Here is an 18,767-nt window from a genome sequence, read left to right as displayed (position 1 = left end):
TTTATTTTCCCCTTCTACCAAAAATTTACAAACACCCCTATGCAAGCACAACCCTTAAAATAAAACTAGTCTGTCCTTTCCAATTTCTTATGTCCAATATAAGGCGCACATAAGGATTTACCGAAACATTTATTACACACTCAATATTCTTTCCTGTGGAAATGATGTATGCTTAATCATTATATCAATGCTAGCAGCTAACTTCACCTTTCTGTTAACACACCCTGGAGATTTTAAAAACACTTTATTTAATAAAAGTTAAACATACAAAAACTGAAATTAACACACATCTTAAAAATCACCATCTTCCATTAATAGGAAGACCCTTTTCTACGCATACATTTGGCTTAAACTCAACTCAGGATAATTGTGATGCTCACTTACCAACAAATGCTGACAACTTGATCTAGTTAACAAAAATTACAAACTCAGCTACGTGAACATTATACAGGGAAATTATGGTCAGATTAATGCACAAGAAATACAGTAAATTTTTAACGATGAAACATTCGGTACTCTTGTTCATTAATTTAGCCTCGGTTTTTTACAAAAATAGTATCTACATTGTATACAGGGCTATACATCAGCTTTTTGTTTTCTCATATAAACATTACACATCCAAAAAATGGTACCACTACCATAAGTGAAAATCAACACAGGAGGAAAGCAAACGTACAAAAAACAAAAAAAAAACATTAGAAAAGGTAGCTGGTCCTAAACATGGTTTCTTACATAAAACTAAAATTCAATGAAAAGAATACAGAGCTGGATCAATTTTAGAGATGGCCTAATAGGCTTAGGAAACGAGTTGAGAAAAACCTCAAAAAAAACTCTGCCATTTACAAATTAACCTACCTTTAGGTTAACTGGGCAACAGCTAGGTTTAAGCTGAAGACAAAAAAAAAAATGAAGAGAAGTTCTCTTTAGCAGGTTGGTATTTTGCCTTGATGTTCCAGTGAATTGCTAGAATATGTGGCAAGTTCAAAGCATCTGAAACTTCCCAGTTAGAACCTTACAAAACGTATATGCCATCCATTAAGTGGGGGCCTGATACTAGGAAGATCAATAATTAATCTAAGTGCTGTATTTACTCAGCATCTATCTAGAAAAGTTGCTTTACCCAACAAACTTTGAGGAAACTGGTAGTAGTAATGAAAAAAGTTTAAATGAATAGCAGTTATCAAATACAATTTCTTCAAGTTTCATTCTACTGAAGTCAAACAATGACGACAATGGTATCTTCCTTACTTGTCTAACAAATAATTTACCTTTAGAAAAATATAAGGATAAAAAGGTAAATGTAAAGCCCTGCAGAGATGAAATCCAACAGTTTTTCTGATTATTGAGGCATCAAATGCCTAACATTGTATTTAGAGGTATCTTGATACTGTGTCATAGGTTTATCAGCAATTCCACAAGTTCCTACTCCAACTTTGCCAGTTACACTCTCAGGTGAAGCAAAAATACTCCTCTTTACCTAGGAGAAATGAAACAAACAATTCTTGATTAGTTTTGGAAAAAAATAAAATTCCAAAATACACCTATAAGGAAAAGTACCTCAAGGGAACCTGAGTGCTCATAAAACCCACTAGTGACACCCAAAATAAGGCATGTTAACAAATCAGGTAGGGTTCAATACACTCTAAGCAGTATGTAAGATAACAAATAATTTTTCAAATTTTAGTTTATAAACGGAAATTTCCCTGCCAGGGATTTCCCTGGTGGGGCAGTGGCTGGGAATCCGCCTGCCAATGCAGGGGACACAGGTTCATGCCCTGGTCCGGGAGGATCCTACATGCCGCGAAGCAACTAAGCCCATGCACCACAACTACTGAGCCCACGCTCTAGAGCCTGCAAGCCACAACTACTGAGCCCACGTGCCACAACTACTGAAGCTCGCGCGCCTAGAGCCCATGCTCTGCAACAAGAGAAGCCACTGCAGTGAGAAGCCTGCCCCATTCACTGCAGCGAGAAGCCTGCCCCCATTCACTGCAACTAGAGAAAGCCCGTGTGCAGCGATGAAGAACCAACACATCCAAAAATAAATAAATTAAATTAATTTAAAAAAAATTAAAATAAAATAAAAGGAAATAACCTATATCTTTTGTAATTCCTGGCATAAACTCATTCATAGTGCTTCCACTGCAGAGACAGTGGCTAATGGAGATATTTTTCAGTAAGTCAAAAATAAAGATTAAAGAGGATTCTGAATTCAAGATCCAGTTACTATTTCGTTAAATCTATGAACCTCCTTTTTCATTTTAAAGTTATTTTGTGCTCGCTTTATTTTAAAGACAGTTGCACTTTGCAAATTTACAAAGTATGATGAAAGGATTTACTAACCTGGCCTTTTTTGTTTTTAGAATAGGCTCTGTTGTTGAACTGCTGCCATTTCACCTTCTGGTCCTCTCTTTCTTGTTCAAGTTCTTTTATTCTCTGTGCTTTTTTCAAAGCTTTCTTCTTTTTATATTCACGCTGCTGGGCAATCATTTCTTTTCTGTGTGGACAGAACAGGTAAATGTCAACTCTTAAAATTTAGAAGATGACTTCCTTAGAGATATTTAGCAGTGCAACCACTGCCCCCCCCCCAAAAAACCCCAAAACCTAATGAACTTACACATTCTTCACCCCACAAATAAAAGCTAACATCGATGCCGATCACTCAGGACTACTAAGAAATAAATGTTATTTGAAATATACAGTATCCTTGGAAGCTTTTGAACGCAAGTGTAGTAATCTATTACCCATTTAATCAAACATTGCAACTATGACTTTTAATTTGCCATTTACATGGCTTTTGCCAGTTGTGTTTTCGGAATAGGAGGAGTTTCAACATTAAAAGCTATCTAAACCTGTATCAATTGTTAAATGGGCAGTTAGCAAGTGTGATATGCTGCACATTTGGAAAAACTGTATGAAGAGATTCAATGCAGATAAAACTATTTCATGTAGATTGGAAGAGCACAGCAGTACAAAGGGAAATCATAGCTAACAATTCTTACAACAAAAACAACTAGGGTTTTCCAATCAGAGCCTAAAGCCCTCTCAATTTCTGCTCAGTCTGTTAACACTGACTTCTCACCAAAAGAAGGACGAAGAAAGAGGTCTTTAAAAACAAGGCTATATGATCTAGACTCCTCTGTATCATAGAATCACTACTATGAAGTGTGGTTTTTAAATAAATATCAAAGACTAGAAATAGAAATGTCATGTTATTCTACAATCTTTCTTATTGGGATGCTTAAACCAAATTTATTTTAATAGATGATACAATTTTCCCAAATTCAAATATATTTATATAGCAACTTAAGTTTTGAAAACTCCTAACAAATCCAAAAGATAGCCAATTGTGGCAAATATGCAGAACTGAAAATTGTTCATTCTATCTCTTAAACACCTCTCAAACTATACACGGGTCCATCCTTAACTGCTACTCCCTGGGCTCAGGTCCACGATCATCTTACACCTGGATGACAGCAGTAGCTGCCTTCTCTCTGCTGCCAGTAATCATTCGAAAGCTCCAATCTGAACACATCAGATCCTCTCTACTTGAAATGCATCCGTGGCTTTCAAGCTTTTTATGATCTGGCCTCTGACTCTCTAATCTCTTCTCTTGTCAAACCACCCACCCTCGAGCCCCAAGTTTTTATCAAAGGAATTTCTTTCTGTTACCTCTATGTTCCCACCTGGTTTTCTTCTCTTTTTTTTTGTTTTTTTTTTTTTTTTTTTGCAGTACGTGGGCCTCTCACTGTTGTGGCCTCTCCCATTGCAGAGCATAGGCTCAGCGAGCCCGCTCCGCGGCATGTGGGATCTTCCCTAACCGGGGCACGAACCCATGTCCCCTGCATCGGCAGGCAGACCCTCAACCACTGCGCCACCAGGGAAGCCCCTGGTTTTCTTCTTTAAATGTAAACATTTACTGAGTGAGATCTTACTACATGTCAAGAACTGTGCTACATGTTTTACTCATGCTGTCATTTAATCCTTACAACCCCATAACGCATATACTATTGTCCCTGTTTCACAGATGAGGAAATAGAAGTTAAGCAGCTTGCCCAAGATCATACCTTCTAGTTCATTAACTGGCTAACACCTCTTCTTTTCAAATCTCAGTTTACACATCATTTCCTCAAAGAAATTTGCCCTGATGACTAAAATGCAGTTTAGGTACCTTTTCTTTGTTCCCTAAAAGCACCCATTATGTTCCCTCCATTACTTTTACACTTTATTATTAAAGTTCTTCTTTAATTATGTGTTTGTTCTTTAGACTATAAACTCAGGACAAGGCCTAATTTGGTCTTCTTTGCTGTGATGGAACCCAGAACCTGGTTTAGTGAGAAGTATCAATATATAGAATCCTCTTAATAATTATTCATTAAATGCCTAAGTGGGAACCAAAATGTCTTCACTTTACCTAGGCATACATATAAAGACAATGTTGACCATACACTGCTAATCTTCAAAATAATGGTAAACAGTATTACAAGTTTCTTACTCTAGTCTAGCCTGTATAGATTCTGCAGACATCTCAAGTACCCAAATGGGGAAGATTACATTTAAAATGCTTAAGTCAAAGTCACTTACTTTGACATGGGTTTGTTGCCACTGTCCTCCTTTGCCTTCCTTCCTTCTTCTACAGGCTTGAGGTTCAACAGTGGAGTCACTTCAGCATTGCCATAGCCAGCAAAAGTGATTGCAGCAGTGCCGTTTTCTTCATCTATCTCCTCAATCTCCGCTTCATAACACCTGTAAAGATATCATGGCTGTAAGCAGGTGAGTAAAGGTTTAGCACTCAGCCTACAAGACTTATACTGCAGTGATTCAACTATTCAATGTGTCTAAAATGAAACTCCTATAATCAAATGTCCCTTTGGCAAAGATAATAGTGGCTGGAGTTAGCCATCTGCTTTTTAAAAAGGAAGTCCTAACCAAAATATTGCCAAGGAAGTCTCTTACATGTCTACTATATGTGCTTTAGTCAATCTCTTTTGAGAAAAGATACTTCTTATAGGAATAATTTCAGTATATGTGCTTCACAAAAGTCTAAGATAACCAACCATTACTCAATTTTCAATTCAAGGAAAAAAGAATTTAGACTATTTTTTTTTTAATATCCATTCATTTTCCTCTACTTTCATGTTTATTTCCTCTAGGATCCAAGCCATTCTTCTGCCCTAAAACTTAACCTAAAGCTAAAAATTAAACTGTATTAATGGTAACCACCCAAGAATCAAATTCGTTCTATAAGTCATACTGGCTATTATAGAAAGATTAAAATAGGGTAGTTCAAGCTGATTAAAATCACCTTACCATTGTACTTTACTATTTCATGTTATAGTTACAGTTTTTTTCTACACTTACTGTCCATCTTCACTCCAGATTGCCATACACTTGTCTCCTACTTTCCATGAATGAGTGGGCTGAGTAGAAGCAAAATTGTCTGAACTTGCCAGCGTTTCAGAAGGTTGAGTTGACAGAAGGTCTTTGGTTAGTTCTATAACTTCCTAAAAAGAAAAAACAAAAACCATTAACATTATTTTTATAATTCACATTGTCAACTACTTTCAACAAGCAAGTTCTTTCAGTTTTTGATAACAGCTCTCATACCACATAGCACTCATTAAGTACTCTACACATATTTATTTGCAGTTCATAACAATACTATGATGTAGATATTGTGATTATCCCCATGTAGAAACTGAGATACAGTATTTTATACACTGGTGCTGGGATTTAAACCCAGGCAGTTGCCTTTCAATTTAATTAACCTCAAATACTAACAGAAATAGGGTAGACTTGAATTTACACTGTACATTATTTTTAAGCACCTATTTTAGCTGAATAGACCTCCCTAAAGATGAGAAACAGTCAACTGTAAGGCACTGACCTAGATTCAAGATCACTTTTCTCTCACATCACTGTCAGGTGTACGTCGCGCAACTGCACTTTTTACAGGGCACTGCTTGGCAGTCGTATTAACTGCCTGCCAACAGGTGAGCTCCCCCTCAAAAACCCCCAAACACTTGAAGCAGACTTATTAGTAATAAAAATGTTCCTGCTCATACATATTTCTACCAAAGTACTGTAGATATATTTTAAAAACAGGAGTGTCTCTATTCATTTATTATAAAACCTATCCCATTTGGGTAAGCAAATTACCAAGTCAGATTTAAAATATCCCAATACCTTAATGTTAAGCACATTAGCACAGCTTCGTTTAAAAGAAAAAAAATAAAATAAATGTAACACACACAGGTAGGCAAAACCTTTCTGTGTGGCAAATATATTTTCTAACTCAGGCTTACACTTACTGACTTTAAAGGTGTTTAGTAGGGCTGGTTAAAAAACTTAAGAAATAGAACAAATTGATAGATTCTGCTACCAATCTGCTATATTTTTACTCTGATGAAGACTCATATTATGCATCACCTTATCTGATTTATTTTAAGAACTTGCATACCTGTTCCTCTGCTGTTGCAAATAAAATATCTTAAACATCACATTATTTTGTTCTGGGAGAAAAATTAGCAAAGTTGCACTCTGTATTGAGTTTCTTCTGGTTCCCACTGAGGTTTTATAATAGTAGCTCTGGTTCAATAGACAAGAAAGTTTAATGTTACTTCTCTCCTAAAGATTTTAAATCTTCCTGGCTATTTCTTAAAAACTTATATTTGAGCCTTAAAAAAAAGGATTATTAAAGCCCTTGGAGAAAGATCAGTTTTAGTAATTAAAAAATTTTATGAATGAAAAAACTAGAAGACTCAGATTTAAGTTAAAAATTCAGTAGATTAACATCTTTAATGAAAGTTTTATTAGGTGCCAAATATCCATTCAAATACTTTTTAATAAGACAATCTTTTGCAAATAACTTTTGCAAATAAGCAAAGAACTTCCAAATAAACAGATCATGTACTACACAAAGAAGGAGAGTAAATCATCCAGTCTTGTTTTTAATTAACCACTTTTAGGGCCAAGAATGTAATCCAATAAGCCTGACTCAAGAGCCCATACAATCCCTATCATTAAATAATTCCATTTAACTAGGGATCATTTAACTACTAAAGCACAAACATAAAGTCTGTGTTTGTAGGTCTCAAGATTTAGAACTCTACGTGTCTTGGGATAAAACATCTCCCCACTATATTTTCATAAGGAAATACATTTTCACCAAAGAAAAGGGTCCTGAAAAGCTGTGCATGTTATAATTTCCAGAGCCCTGCACTGAAATGACACTTTAAAAAATCTGGAGCATTTATCTCTAGTTCTCTTTTTACTTTGCCGTGTTTTACATACCCCTCCCAACAACTATAAAGACCCTTCTAAATGGTTTTTTTTTCTTCACATGTGTATATGGACCAAAGTATTAGAGAAACTATTTTATGTATGAGGGAGTTCTTAAAGGTACATACCATTAATTACTTTTCCTCCCCCAAGTCTGAGTTCTGAAACTGCTCCTTCATTGACAGATGGGCAGCAGTTACAGTAATCGGCAATCCCAGGACGCATCAGATGTTGTGATCTACATATCAGCAGGTCAAAGGGGGTGCACTCAAGCACTCTGCTTACTGAAGGAAGGCGTTTCGGGGATGCAGAGCCACTGTAACATATGAGACAAGTGACTTGACCCCTGCCTCCTTTAGAACCAGTGTATTCAGCAAACAGCCTAATAAACTGACTATTTTTTGTGATTATCAGAGACTGCCTGGGGAGCTAGCCAACTAGCTAGCCTGGATTTTACTAAACCCACTTCTTTTAAGTGAAAAAAGAAAGGCAATTAGGACTTTAGTAAATTAATCTGCTGCCTGTTGAGTAACTTTATATGAAAGATAGTACATAAAGAAATAAACATAGAAGCCTTACTGGCAAATGAGGGTCACTGAAAAAAATGCAGAAAGAACATTTTGCATAAATGAAAGGGCAAACAAATTTTTAACCAGAGTTAAGGATATTCCATAAAAGGAACACAAGAAAATAAAGGAGGCCACAAACTCAAGTCATCAGTCTGAACAGATTCTTCAGCAAATAGAAAAGGCAGGATTAAATATCAATGGCACAAGGTATATCCCAGAATGCAGAGAAGGAAAAGGATTTAAAAAAAAAACAAACAGACACACAAAAAACCTGGGCTTCCCTGGTGGCGCAGTGGTTGAGAGTCCGCCTGCCGATGCAGGGGACGCAGGTTCGTGCCCTGGTCCAGGAAGATCCCACATGCCGCGGAGCGGCTGGGCCCGTGAGCCATGGCCGCTGAGCCTGCGCGTCCGGAGCCTGTGCTCCGCAACGGGAGAGGCCACAACAGTGAGAGGCCCGCGTACCGCAAAAACAAAAACAAAAAACCTATGACAAAATAGAAGCTGTAGCTGTAGTCAATGGAGATAACAATTACTAGATGGAAGCAGACAGCACAAAACTTTCCAGAATTTTATGTAATCCTAAATGATGCCTTCCACCTTTGAGAAGTTTTCAATTCAAAACAGACCTATTTCTAGTAACCAAAATGATTTTTTTTTCCATGACAGAATAAGAGGAAAAGAATCCAAAGTCAAGACTGGTCAGGAAAAACATTCTCTATTATTTCTAACTGAAGTGTTAGAACTTATGCTTCTAAATCTGTGCCATCTGATATGGTAGCCACATATGGCTACTTAAATAAAATTAAAAATTCAGCTCTTCGGCCATCCTAGTCTTATTCCAAATATTCGACAGCCACATGTGGGTAGTGGCTATAATATTACACAGCAGATACAGAACATCTCCATCACCACAGAAACTTCTATTGGACAATGCTTTTCAAAATGGTTACAGAAAACAGGACATTTTACAGAAAAATGGCCCCCAGGTCATTATTAACTGAACCCTAAGTAAGCCATTTATCTGGTTACTACAATGCCTACTACAATGGTCTGTCTCCCAATAGTATTTCCACTATGGATCATGTCCTAATAAGACAATTCTGCCCAGGCTCTGACAATTTACTCTGTAACATTATTACCTCATAATAACGTTCTCAGTCTTCACTCCCAACTCCCCCCTCCACCAGTTCCACATATACCCCTCCCTCCTACTGCCCAGGAAGCAATATATACAACACTAGCACATGACGTTTTTTCTTCAAAGAAAAAAGCACTGCTTTTAAGTTGGATTTAAAAAAAAAAAAGATAGAGAGAGACAGAGAGATGGGGGCATACCAGGCTCTCTCCTTGAGGCAAGAAGAAAGTTGGCCTGAGAGTGGGAGAAACTGCTCCCAAAACATCTTTTTCTTATTGACTGGCTCCTTGAAATCCACTGGCCTGATTTCTACGTATTGAAGAGAGGCCCTGGTTTCTGTGTTTTTAGAAAAATAACATACTATTGCAACTTCATGAAAGTCTATCCTAAATCCAGAATTTGAACCCAAAAATATTTAACTCATCTTAATTATGCCCAGGTAAGCGCTTTCAGAATCCTGAATCTGGACCCCATTTCACGTAAGTTTCATTTGTTTGCAGTTCTAATATCCCTAAAATTTAATAATTTTAATGGGCAAGAGGATGATATAAAGGGAGGGAAAGGATTACTTAGATAGGATGAAGATGATTCAAGTTTTGTTTTGAATCAGTGAACATAGATCATCTAATCATCTTTTAAAACTTTCCAAAAACTCAGGTTCAGAATTTTAAGTTCACAAATTTGTTAAGATGAAAACTCATACATATTTACAAGTATTATATATGGTATTTTTATTAATCAACCTATTGTTCTGAGAAATAACAGATATTTACTATCATGGCTTTATGTTTGTCTCGAAACCCCAGAGCAAGTTTTAAAAAGCAGGTTTCATACTTACTGCCCCTCCACAACAAAAAGAACAAATTAAGATCTCCTTCTCACATAGATTTGGTTTAATTTTAAGTTGCTAACAAGTGTCAAAAACTAGATGTAAAACCTAGCCTTAAGTTCAAACATTATATAACATTTATGCAGAAAACAAGCATCTCTTTAGGTATTTTTATAATGTGTTTTCAACACAAGGCACTAGAGCTAGCTCTGTTACACACACACAGGATCTCCGGCATGCGTGCTCTATTTCATTTTCAAAGAATCTTTTGGCATTAAAAAGAATCTTAATCAGGTTATATTTTCCTCCCTTTAGTTACCCTTTGAACTAAAATTCCTTTTCCAGGTCTTTAAAAACAGAAGTGCTATTCCTTGTAAAATTGTATGTACCTCTTTCTCTAGAAAGTTTGACAATGACTTCTAACGTTAACTCTTATTTTTTAAAATTATATGAGCATACAAGGTTGACGTTAACAAAGAACAATGCTTCAATCATTTTGATGTACACAAACTGAGGAAGCAACCCTACTCCTAGAAGCCATGTATACCTATGTACGTACACACTTGTACGCACAAGGGGTGAAACACTCCCTCCAAATGGTGTTCTGGATACCCACAGATTCTTAACAATAGATCATTTGTAAAACACAAAAATATTCTTTTCAAGCAATGTAACTGTAAGTGTCCCCTCATACTTACTTGCAAATCTTTCTTTAATTTTAGCAAATCTTCGTTTTCTCCATTTCCAGACAGCGCAGCTTCAACTTGCTGGAGTTGAGCTTTGTAGCTTGCCAGTTGCTTTGCTAGATCCTCTGACATCTGAAGAAAATAAAAAGAGTAAGGTCATGAAAACGGAACAAAAAAAAAACAAACCATAAAAAATAATTTTCCCTGTCTGCCTGAATCAACCCTAACCAATTTTGCTCCCAACTCATTATTATAATTCGCTGCAGCGTAATTTATCACTACTACCTTTACTTTCAATTCAGAAAAAAGCTGTGAGCCAAACACAAACTTCAAGTATTCTGATGATTATAAACATGTCCGACAAATTCCATATAGGAACAGAAAGCAAGAGGTAAGAGGAAAAAGAAGAACTTCTAATTTTCTTTAAAGTCCTGTAACAGGGAAGGCACTGTGTTAGGCTCAATTAATAGGATCGTTATATTGTCACAAAAAAAAAAAAAAAGGGCACTAAACTGTTGAAAGTGTTGAGGCTTCTGATTTTTAAGCACTAAAAAATACTTCCAAAACCAATTCCAACTGATTTTGGATTAACTACACAAATAGCTCTCCACAAGAGCTATTCAATTAGTATGAATGCGTTTAGAAACTCTTATCCAGAGCAAAAACCCAGTCACTTAAATACTGACGATGCATTTTCTGCAATGAAAGAAACAGCACTGATACTCTCCTATTTAGGCAATCTAAGGAACGTGGCTTTCACCAAATCTGGCTCATTCTTCTCCCGAAAGTAAGATAAGAGAGAATTCTTTCTCGCTTTATTAGCAAACATACGGATTTTCCGAGGACCCGTCTGTTTTACAATCCCCGTCCAACCACAGCCTGGAAGGACTCCAAAGGGTTAGAGCAAGCCAGGCTGCTCCCCCTCGGTCACTCAACACCTCAAAGTCCGCCACAACTTGCTCGACCATTTCAGACCTCGAAATTCAAACAGCTTCCAGGGAAACCGAAAACACGAACCCAGCGGAGGCCCCCGGAGCCGGAGCCCCACCCGCAAACAGGCTCGGAAGGGCCCGGAGCGTCCTTAAAATGCCAACCCCACCCGCTGGGTTCCCGCGGCTAGCCCAACCCCGTCCGAGGCCGCTCAGGGCTCAACTCTGGGTGGAAGAGGAGGCCGGCGCTCCTGACACTCCGGCCGGCGCCCGGGCCTCTCCAGCGCGGCCCGCTCCTCGGCCTCAGGCCTCCGCTTCAACTAGGGGGAGGCCGAAGCCCGGCGAGGCCTTACTCTCTCCCTCATCGCGTTTGTTACCTTGTGTGGGGCTGGGGGCGTGCCGGCGGGACGGGGTCGCGGCAAAGCAGCCCAGTGGTGGTTGCGACAGCGGCAGCAGCAAGCAAAAGCTCCGCGGCGACAACTAGGCGACTTGGTCTGGGAAAGAATATCTCGCTCAGCGGCGAGCGGGAGAGGACTAAAGCCGGGCACTGGAAGGAGGAATAGAGGAGGCGGGTGAAGTCTCGCGAGAGGTTAAAAATCCTCGCAAGACGTCGCTCGACTCACGTGATTCCCACCTCCCTCTAGGCCGCCGGCCCTTAATCACGTTAGGGAAGTAAAGTGGGCGGGGTTTCGTAGGAAGGAAATGACGTACTGGTATGCGCCAGGCGCCGGATGTAGGTTCGTTTTATCTTAGTTCCGCCTCGGAGTGGGGGTCAGTTGGGTAGTTACTTCAGGGCTCGGTGCCGTTGGGCACTTATTGAGGTTCCCAGGGTGCTGGGTGGTGGGAGGAACGGGGTTTAATACAGCATTCATACTACCGGTTGGTTCTCTGAGTGTGGTCCCGGTAGCATCAGCCTTGCGTGGTATTTATTTTTTTTACAGTAATTTGTAATTTATTGCAAAAATAATTTACTATAAATACGGTTTCTCAACACCCACCTCACACCTTTGAGTCAGAAACTCTGAGGATGGCCTCAGCAACCTGTTTCAACAAGGCTTGTAGGTGATACCAATGTCTGGTCAAGTTTGAGAACCACCGATTCACAGAATAATAAAAGTCTTAGTGGCAACAAAAAGCTGATTAGATTGTGGCAGAACCTATTCGAGAGTAGATTAATTGGACTTTTCGAGGGCGATGACCCAATCTGTGGAGTCGCCCCAGGAGCCGGAGCTGTCGCATCCCCGCCTCTTCCACTTCCTGTAGCAACCAATAAAGGCCATGCGTACCGTGAAAAAGAAAAGAAAAACCTATTTTGTTAGCACTTACTGGTTTTAATTAAGTTATATAGGTTAATACCGCCTGAAAGGGGACAATCTCCAAGTTACAATCGTGAATGATAAACAGTGGTGTGAATACATCCACTTACGTTTAAAAAGAAATGCGTGTTGTGTGTATGTTTGTAATAATATATATCATTTATGGACGGATGCACAAATCTATGTAGAGATTTGGAGTGGAAGCCACATGTTTTCACTAATAATCCTTTTTATCCTTTTAACCATACGTATATATTTTTTCCAATTAAAAAAAACTAGTTTAAAAAAAAGATAAAGGCCTGAGACACGAAGAGGCTATGTGAATGCCAGGAAAGAACGTTCCCTGGAGGATTGGGGTCTGTAGCTGGACCCTTAAGAAAGCCCTCCTCTAAGGTGGGTTTGTGATGATTAAGAGTGGCAGTCAGCTTGCAAGAATGGAAAATGCTGCAGAGGGCAGCAGTGTGTAGCTAGAATTAAGAGGGAAGACAAACCAGAGAGGATGTACTTTTCTTTAATATAGTAGAAATCTATTAAAAACACAATGTAGTATTTGACAACTCTTATTTCAATTGTGTATTTTAAGAACTAATGCCAGGAGGATCTTCCATGAATATAAAGTAAACTTTACAGCTGTTTAAAAATTTCTCAAATAAGAACTCTTAATGAACCCCCAAGATCAGAAAATAGGAAAATATTTTTAAGCTTCAGTATAGTTTTCTGATAGCTTTTGTTTTCAGGATTGCTTTTAATCTCTCCCTGTGTGCAACATAGATTATATTTGGAAAGAAAAGTTATACTGAATATTATTAGTTCTCACAAAGAGATAACAGTTGTGTGTACCAGACACCATTATAAACACTACATGTATTCATTTATTTTTCACTGTGATTCTGTGTGCTTTTAAAGACAAAGCTGGAGCAAGTACAAGCTTTGACTAAGAGTGTTCCTTCAAATAGGCGTTCTGACTTACCACTTCCTTTGAAGTGTCAAAATCTTAAAATATTCTCACTCAAATTTAATCGAGTTTATGTTCAAAAAGAACAGTATCTAAAACCTCTAGTTCTTTAAAGCTGGTATTTATTTTATTGAACTCAGTAAGTACATAAAATTTAAAGACTCCACATTGTCATATATGCAGCTATTTCCTTTCACTACTAAAGATAATTAAAGTATAGCCACTGCCTTTGGAAATGTACCAACTCACTGCAGAGCATAAAAGTATAGAATAAACTAGTACATGTTGGTTAAATGGGAGATTGCATTCTTTAGCTTAGCTTTTACTGTATTCCTTCTTGACTAAAAGTAGCCCCAGATTTGCCTACCTTTTTGGCTATCTGTACAAATGCCTAAGGCAATGAATTAGAGATGTGTACATAGTCAAAATAACTATCTATGCCTTTTGACCTTTTTAGTCATAATAGGTGTTCTGAATGTCTGCATGGAGATTTGGTGCAGGGCAAGCTACTGGCTTTTTCTGCCTATTGAGTGTTTTGGGGTACAGTACCTTGAAAATATATCCTGAGATGACTCTTAGGTTATATCATCCACTTAAGTTTGATGGAAAAACAACCTTGAATGAATGCTGACCGATGCAGGTGCTCACCAGTCATAGCAATCCTGATTTGTTCACTGAAATCTGCATTGCCTTTCTAGTCTTAGGATGCACATTTTCAGCTATTGTATGTTTCACGTGTACCACTAAAAAAAGAAAAAAGGATTAGTTTGAAAAAATGATAATCTAGGCTCTACAAGGATCAGAAATGACAGAGTCATCAAAGTTCTTTAGATCTGTTTGAAAGTGGTGTTTAATAGTACTCCTACATTCTTAGTGAGATGTATTCTGAGGGCAGAAAGAACAAAAACAAAAAATCTCAAACATCACAGATTTATTTCTAATAGTACTATTAGTAATGTAATTTTAAAATTTTATGTTTACTCTAGATAAAGTGAATTATTAATAAATTTTGTTAGTTAAAACTCTAATAAGAGGAAAGAAAAAATTTAGAAAAGAAGGTTTTGGGGAAAAGCTCTCTGATGTTAAATTTGAATTTTGGAAAAGAAATCTATATATACACATATATCTTAGAAGTAATGTTACCCAGTGGAGGGTGCCCATATCTTGATATTTAAATATAATTCTCCACAAAAGAAACAGTATTTCTTGAGGGAAATGGTTGCTTTTGGGTCTTAGGCCCAGAAAGTACAATAGTACAAAGGTGAGCCTGGAACATCTTGCCAGAAAACAAGGAAGTGCCCCAAAACTAACAGGATCAAGTCAAAAGTTCACATAACCCAGCTTGAGGGGACTCCACTGGCTAAATATGAGTCAATCACGGCACCAAAAAGAATAATGACTGTGATAGATTGTCAAATCATTAAATACATTTTAAAAATCCATAAGTCCAGAGTGATACTCAAAATCAAGGGTTGGGGAAGGGATTTTTTTTCTTTATAGATGAATGCCAGCCGATAAACATAGATGGAATTATGGAATTGGAAAAATCACCTTGTGCAGTCCCCAATAATTCAGGCAAAGGTCATCAAGAGAAGCTAAAATCCATCTTGGAAAAGGAGGTAGCGAAAAGGAGGATGTTCGCACAGTGTCAGAGTATCACTCCATATATTAATAATTATAAAGGGGAAAATATACCTTACAATGAAGAAATTCAGCAGTCACCAACTTAGCCTAGTGCTCATACTTAGCACCACTAATGGTAGAATAACCTGACTTTAGAGGCCTCTTGATTTGATGCAACGTGAAGTAACAACATTATCTATGAAGGAACCTTGCCAAAGATGCTTAACTTAAATATAATCAAGCCTTTTGACCCAACTTCCAGTTTATAGGAAATACAGGGGTAGAGGAACAAGTAAAATGACCCTGAGGGTAGAATCAGATCCAGCCCTTAATGTGGGACATAAGAAAACTGGCCTAAATTCTTCAGAAGGTCAGTGTCATTAAAAAGAGTGGGGTAAAAGATATAACAATTGAATGCAATGGGAAAATCTTAATTGGGTTTTGGTTTGGAAAAATAAAGCTATAAAAGAAAATTTGAGGACACTTTGGGAAATATCAATATGGACTGGATATCTGATGATACTGAATCATGGTTAGTTTTATTAGGTGTGAAACTTTCTTAACTTACTTGGGAGAATGTCCTATTCAGGTATTTAGGGATGAAGTGCCATTACATCTATGACTTAACCTTCAAATAGTTCTGCCAAAAAATTATATAAAATTTTGCTAAATTCGTTGTGTGTATGTACACACACACACACATATGGAGAGAGAAAGAATTAAAACGTGGCAAAATATTTAACAGTCATTGTGGAGGATGCATGTGTTTGCTCATTGTACTAATCTTTCAACTTTTTGTTGAAAAATTATGTCTCGGAATTTTCAAAGGAAAAAGATGGAGAAAAGTGTTCATAGACTAGTTAGAATAGTTTTGGCTGGTGTTGTGCACGTTGGCGGGGAATGGTGAGGAAAGGCAGCAGATAGTTGAGGAGAAATCTAGGAGCTAGCAGTAGTTTAACAAGCTCAAAGTAATATAGGAGATTATAAAACTTATGTGATTGTCAGAAACAAAAAGCCACAGAAAGCCAGATGGGTCAAGGCTTAGCAGGAAGATGTGGGCAGTGGAGGTTGAAGTAGTCACAGGAGCTCTTTGAAGGCCAGGAAGGAAAGCATGAGAAAAAATTACTTTGACTTCCCCACATGCAAGAGAGAGTGCAGTGGGCCTTGCCCTCTGATGTGGTGACAGGAGCATTTTTCATTTTTTGGTTCTGTTTGGCTTTCTTGTATAACAGCCTCCATCAGTAGTCTTAAGATGGTCTTTTACACCCAGAGTTAATTGAATTCATCTGCATCATAGCCCCTGAAAGTACCCTCCTTATCTGTGTTTCCCACCTCCCATATTCATGTTGCCTGTTTATTTATCTTAGAAAAAGCTTATTGCATAAAAAGCAGGAAAAGCCTGGTATATTCCACATCACTTTTATTGCGCAGTGGATAGATAATAAAACAATCTTTTTTTAGAAGAATACATATTATAACAAACAACCATGGGGAGTAGGGGGATATATATTCCCAAATGTAAAGAGGAAAAAGGAGACAGTTAACATGACTTTTTGCAGAAGCCAGAATGAGCCCCAGAGTTTTGCCACAGTAAGACTAGTGGTCCATAGTTTGATATGGTCACATTTAGCCACTTTATTGGTATAGTGTCAGCAGTTGGGAAAAAAAGAACTACGCAATGGAGACCTTAATGCTCAAAGAACCATTAGGTGGCAGTAGGGACACAGGTATCTTTTGATGTCCGATTTCCCTCCCGCCGCCCCCCCACCCCCACCCCAGTGATGGAGCCTTAGTGAAGGAACATTGCCGAACAGATTTGTTGGGGAAAAGACAGGGAAAAACAAACAGCCAAAAAAACTATGGTTTATAGTAACCAAGTGACGAAGGCCTGCTATTCATCTATACTCAACTCCGGTTCTTGGTTTTAATATACACATTGTACTTGCTATAATTTTTTAATAAAATAACTTTATATCCACATTCCTTTAGATCACCGTGTTCTGTTTACAACATCTCTCTGTTGTCAGTTTTAGAACATAAGCTGAAACATAAGTAGGAAGTGTAGTTCATCTTGTTCAAGACCCAGTACATTTAATACATACATGCTTCTATAGGGACACCTTCATTCTCTGTAATTAGTGATCACGAAGGGCTCTTTGTGGTCCTGGTAGGTGTAATGGGTTGGGGTTCCTGGGAAAAGGACTCAGATTTGTGTGCAAGAGGTTTATTGGGGTATACTCTAGGGAACATCACTTGTGAGAGGTAACAGGAGCAGGATGGGGCAGAGGGAGAAAGAAGGAGCTGCAACACAGTTGCAACAAAGGCCTCAGCCAGTCCTGTAGGAGCTCCGAAGCTGGGATGGCCCTTCAGAGATGCTCCCCACCTGAAGTCAAGGGAGCCAGGGCTTTATACCCACCCCAAACCCGAATAATCAGCCAATAGATATGGGCTGCCCCTGTGAAGTGGGCTAAGAGCAATTCAGCTGTAAACTCAGCCACCAACACTCCCTCCCTCTGGGAGAGCAAGCACCTCAGTCCTGAAGAGGGAATCTGGGTAGGGCACCCGGCATCCACAGTAGGGAAGAAGGCATACTTTCCCCATGGCACCCCTGTTTTTGGCACCTCTGATGCTGCCTCTCGCAGAAGCTACCCATTTTAGAAACCATGAAACAATGTCACCTTCTCATCTTGTTTTCCTTGTGTTAAAAGCTAATGGAAAAATGTCTCAGCACTTCCTGCAGGTGTTTGTTTCTAATTGATTTCTGATATATGTATAAAATGCTGTAGGAGAGCTTGCTTATGCTTAAGCATCTCAGGAACAAAGACTAAGCATTTCCATTGTTGAAGGATGCTCCAAAAATTTTTGGCACAATTGGTGATTATTTACTCTGGCACATCAAAAGCAAATAGGGCAAATTTTATAAAAAGAAAAGCCATTAAGGTAAGTTTTTTTTTTAAGGAGGAATAAATGATATGTTCTGAAAATAGCCTCTTTGCAGGCAGGAAATGCATGATCAACTATTTATAAATAAGGGTTTTTTAAAATTAATTTATTTATTTTTGGCTGTTTTGGGTCTGCGTTGCTGCATGTGGGCTTTCTCTAGTTGCAGCGAGCAAGAGCTACTCTTTGTTGCGGTGCATGGGCTTCTCATTGCTCTGGCTTCTCTTACTGCAGAGCACAGGATCTAGGCGCACGGGCTTCAGTAGTTGTGGTTCACAGGCTCTAGAGCACAGGCTCAGTAGTTGTGGCACACGGGCTTAGTTGCTCCACGGCATGTGGGATCTTCCCGGACCAGGACTTGAACCCACATCCCCTGCATTGGCAGGTGGATTCTTAACGACTGCGCCACCAGGGAAGTCCCAAGAAGTTTTTTAAACTTTCTATTTTTGCCTGATTTTGTCTTCTTTTGTATTCTGTGATACTGATGCCCTTCTTATTCTTTTT

General features: G+C 38.4%; 1 protein-coding gene across 2 annotated transcripts; it reads right to left on the bottom strand.

Moving 5' to 3' along the window:
- Positions 1-227: 227 nt before the first annotated feature.
- On the bottom strand, positions 228-12,009 carry SMNDC1 (survival motor neuron domain containing 1). 2 transcript variants are annotated; one of them, XM_067709445.1, is made up of 6 exons: positions 11,807-12,009; positions 10,513-10,632; positions 5,362-5,504; positions 4,585-4,746; positions 2,344-2,497; positions 228-1,477 (listed from the first exon to the last, which is right to left on the bottom strand). In XM_067709445.1, the coding sequence occupies exons 2-6, from the start codon at positions 10,630-10,632 to the stop codon at positions 1,340-1,342; spliced, it is 717 nt and encodes a 238-aa protein (XP_067565546.1). In that variant the 5' UTR covers positions 11,807-12,009; the 3' UTR covers positions 228-1,339. The 2 variants fall into 2 exon arrangements, with proteins under 2 accessions (XP_067565546.1, XP_067565545.1); XM_067709444.1 differs by lacking the exon at positions 11,807-12,009 and adding an exon at positions 7,410-7,597.
- Positions 12,010-18,767: the final 6,758 nt, after the last annotated feature.

This window comes from Pseudorca crassidens, chromosome 16 (genome assembly GCF_039906515.1).
Source record: "Pseudorca crassidens isolate mPseCra1 chromosome 16, mPseCra1.hap1, whole genome shotgun sequence".
Taxonomy (NCBI): domain Eukaryota; kingdom Metazoa; phylum Chordata; class Mammalia; order Artiodactyla; family Delphinidae; genus Pseudorca; species Pseudorca crassidens.
This window is presented reverse-complemented; position numbering and strand designations above follow the sequence as displayed.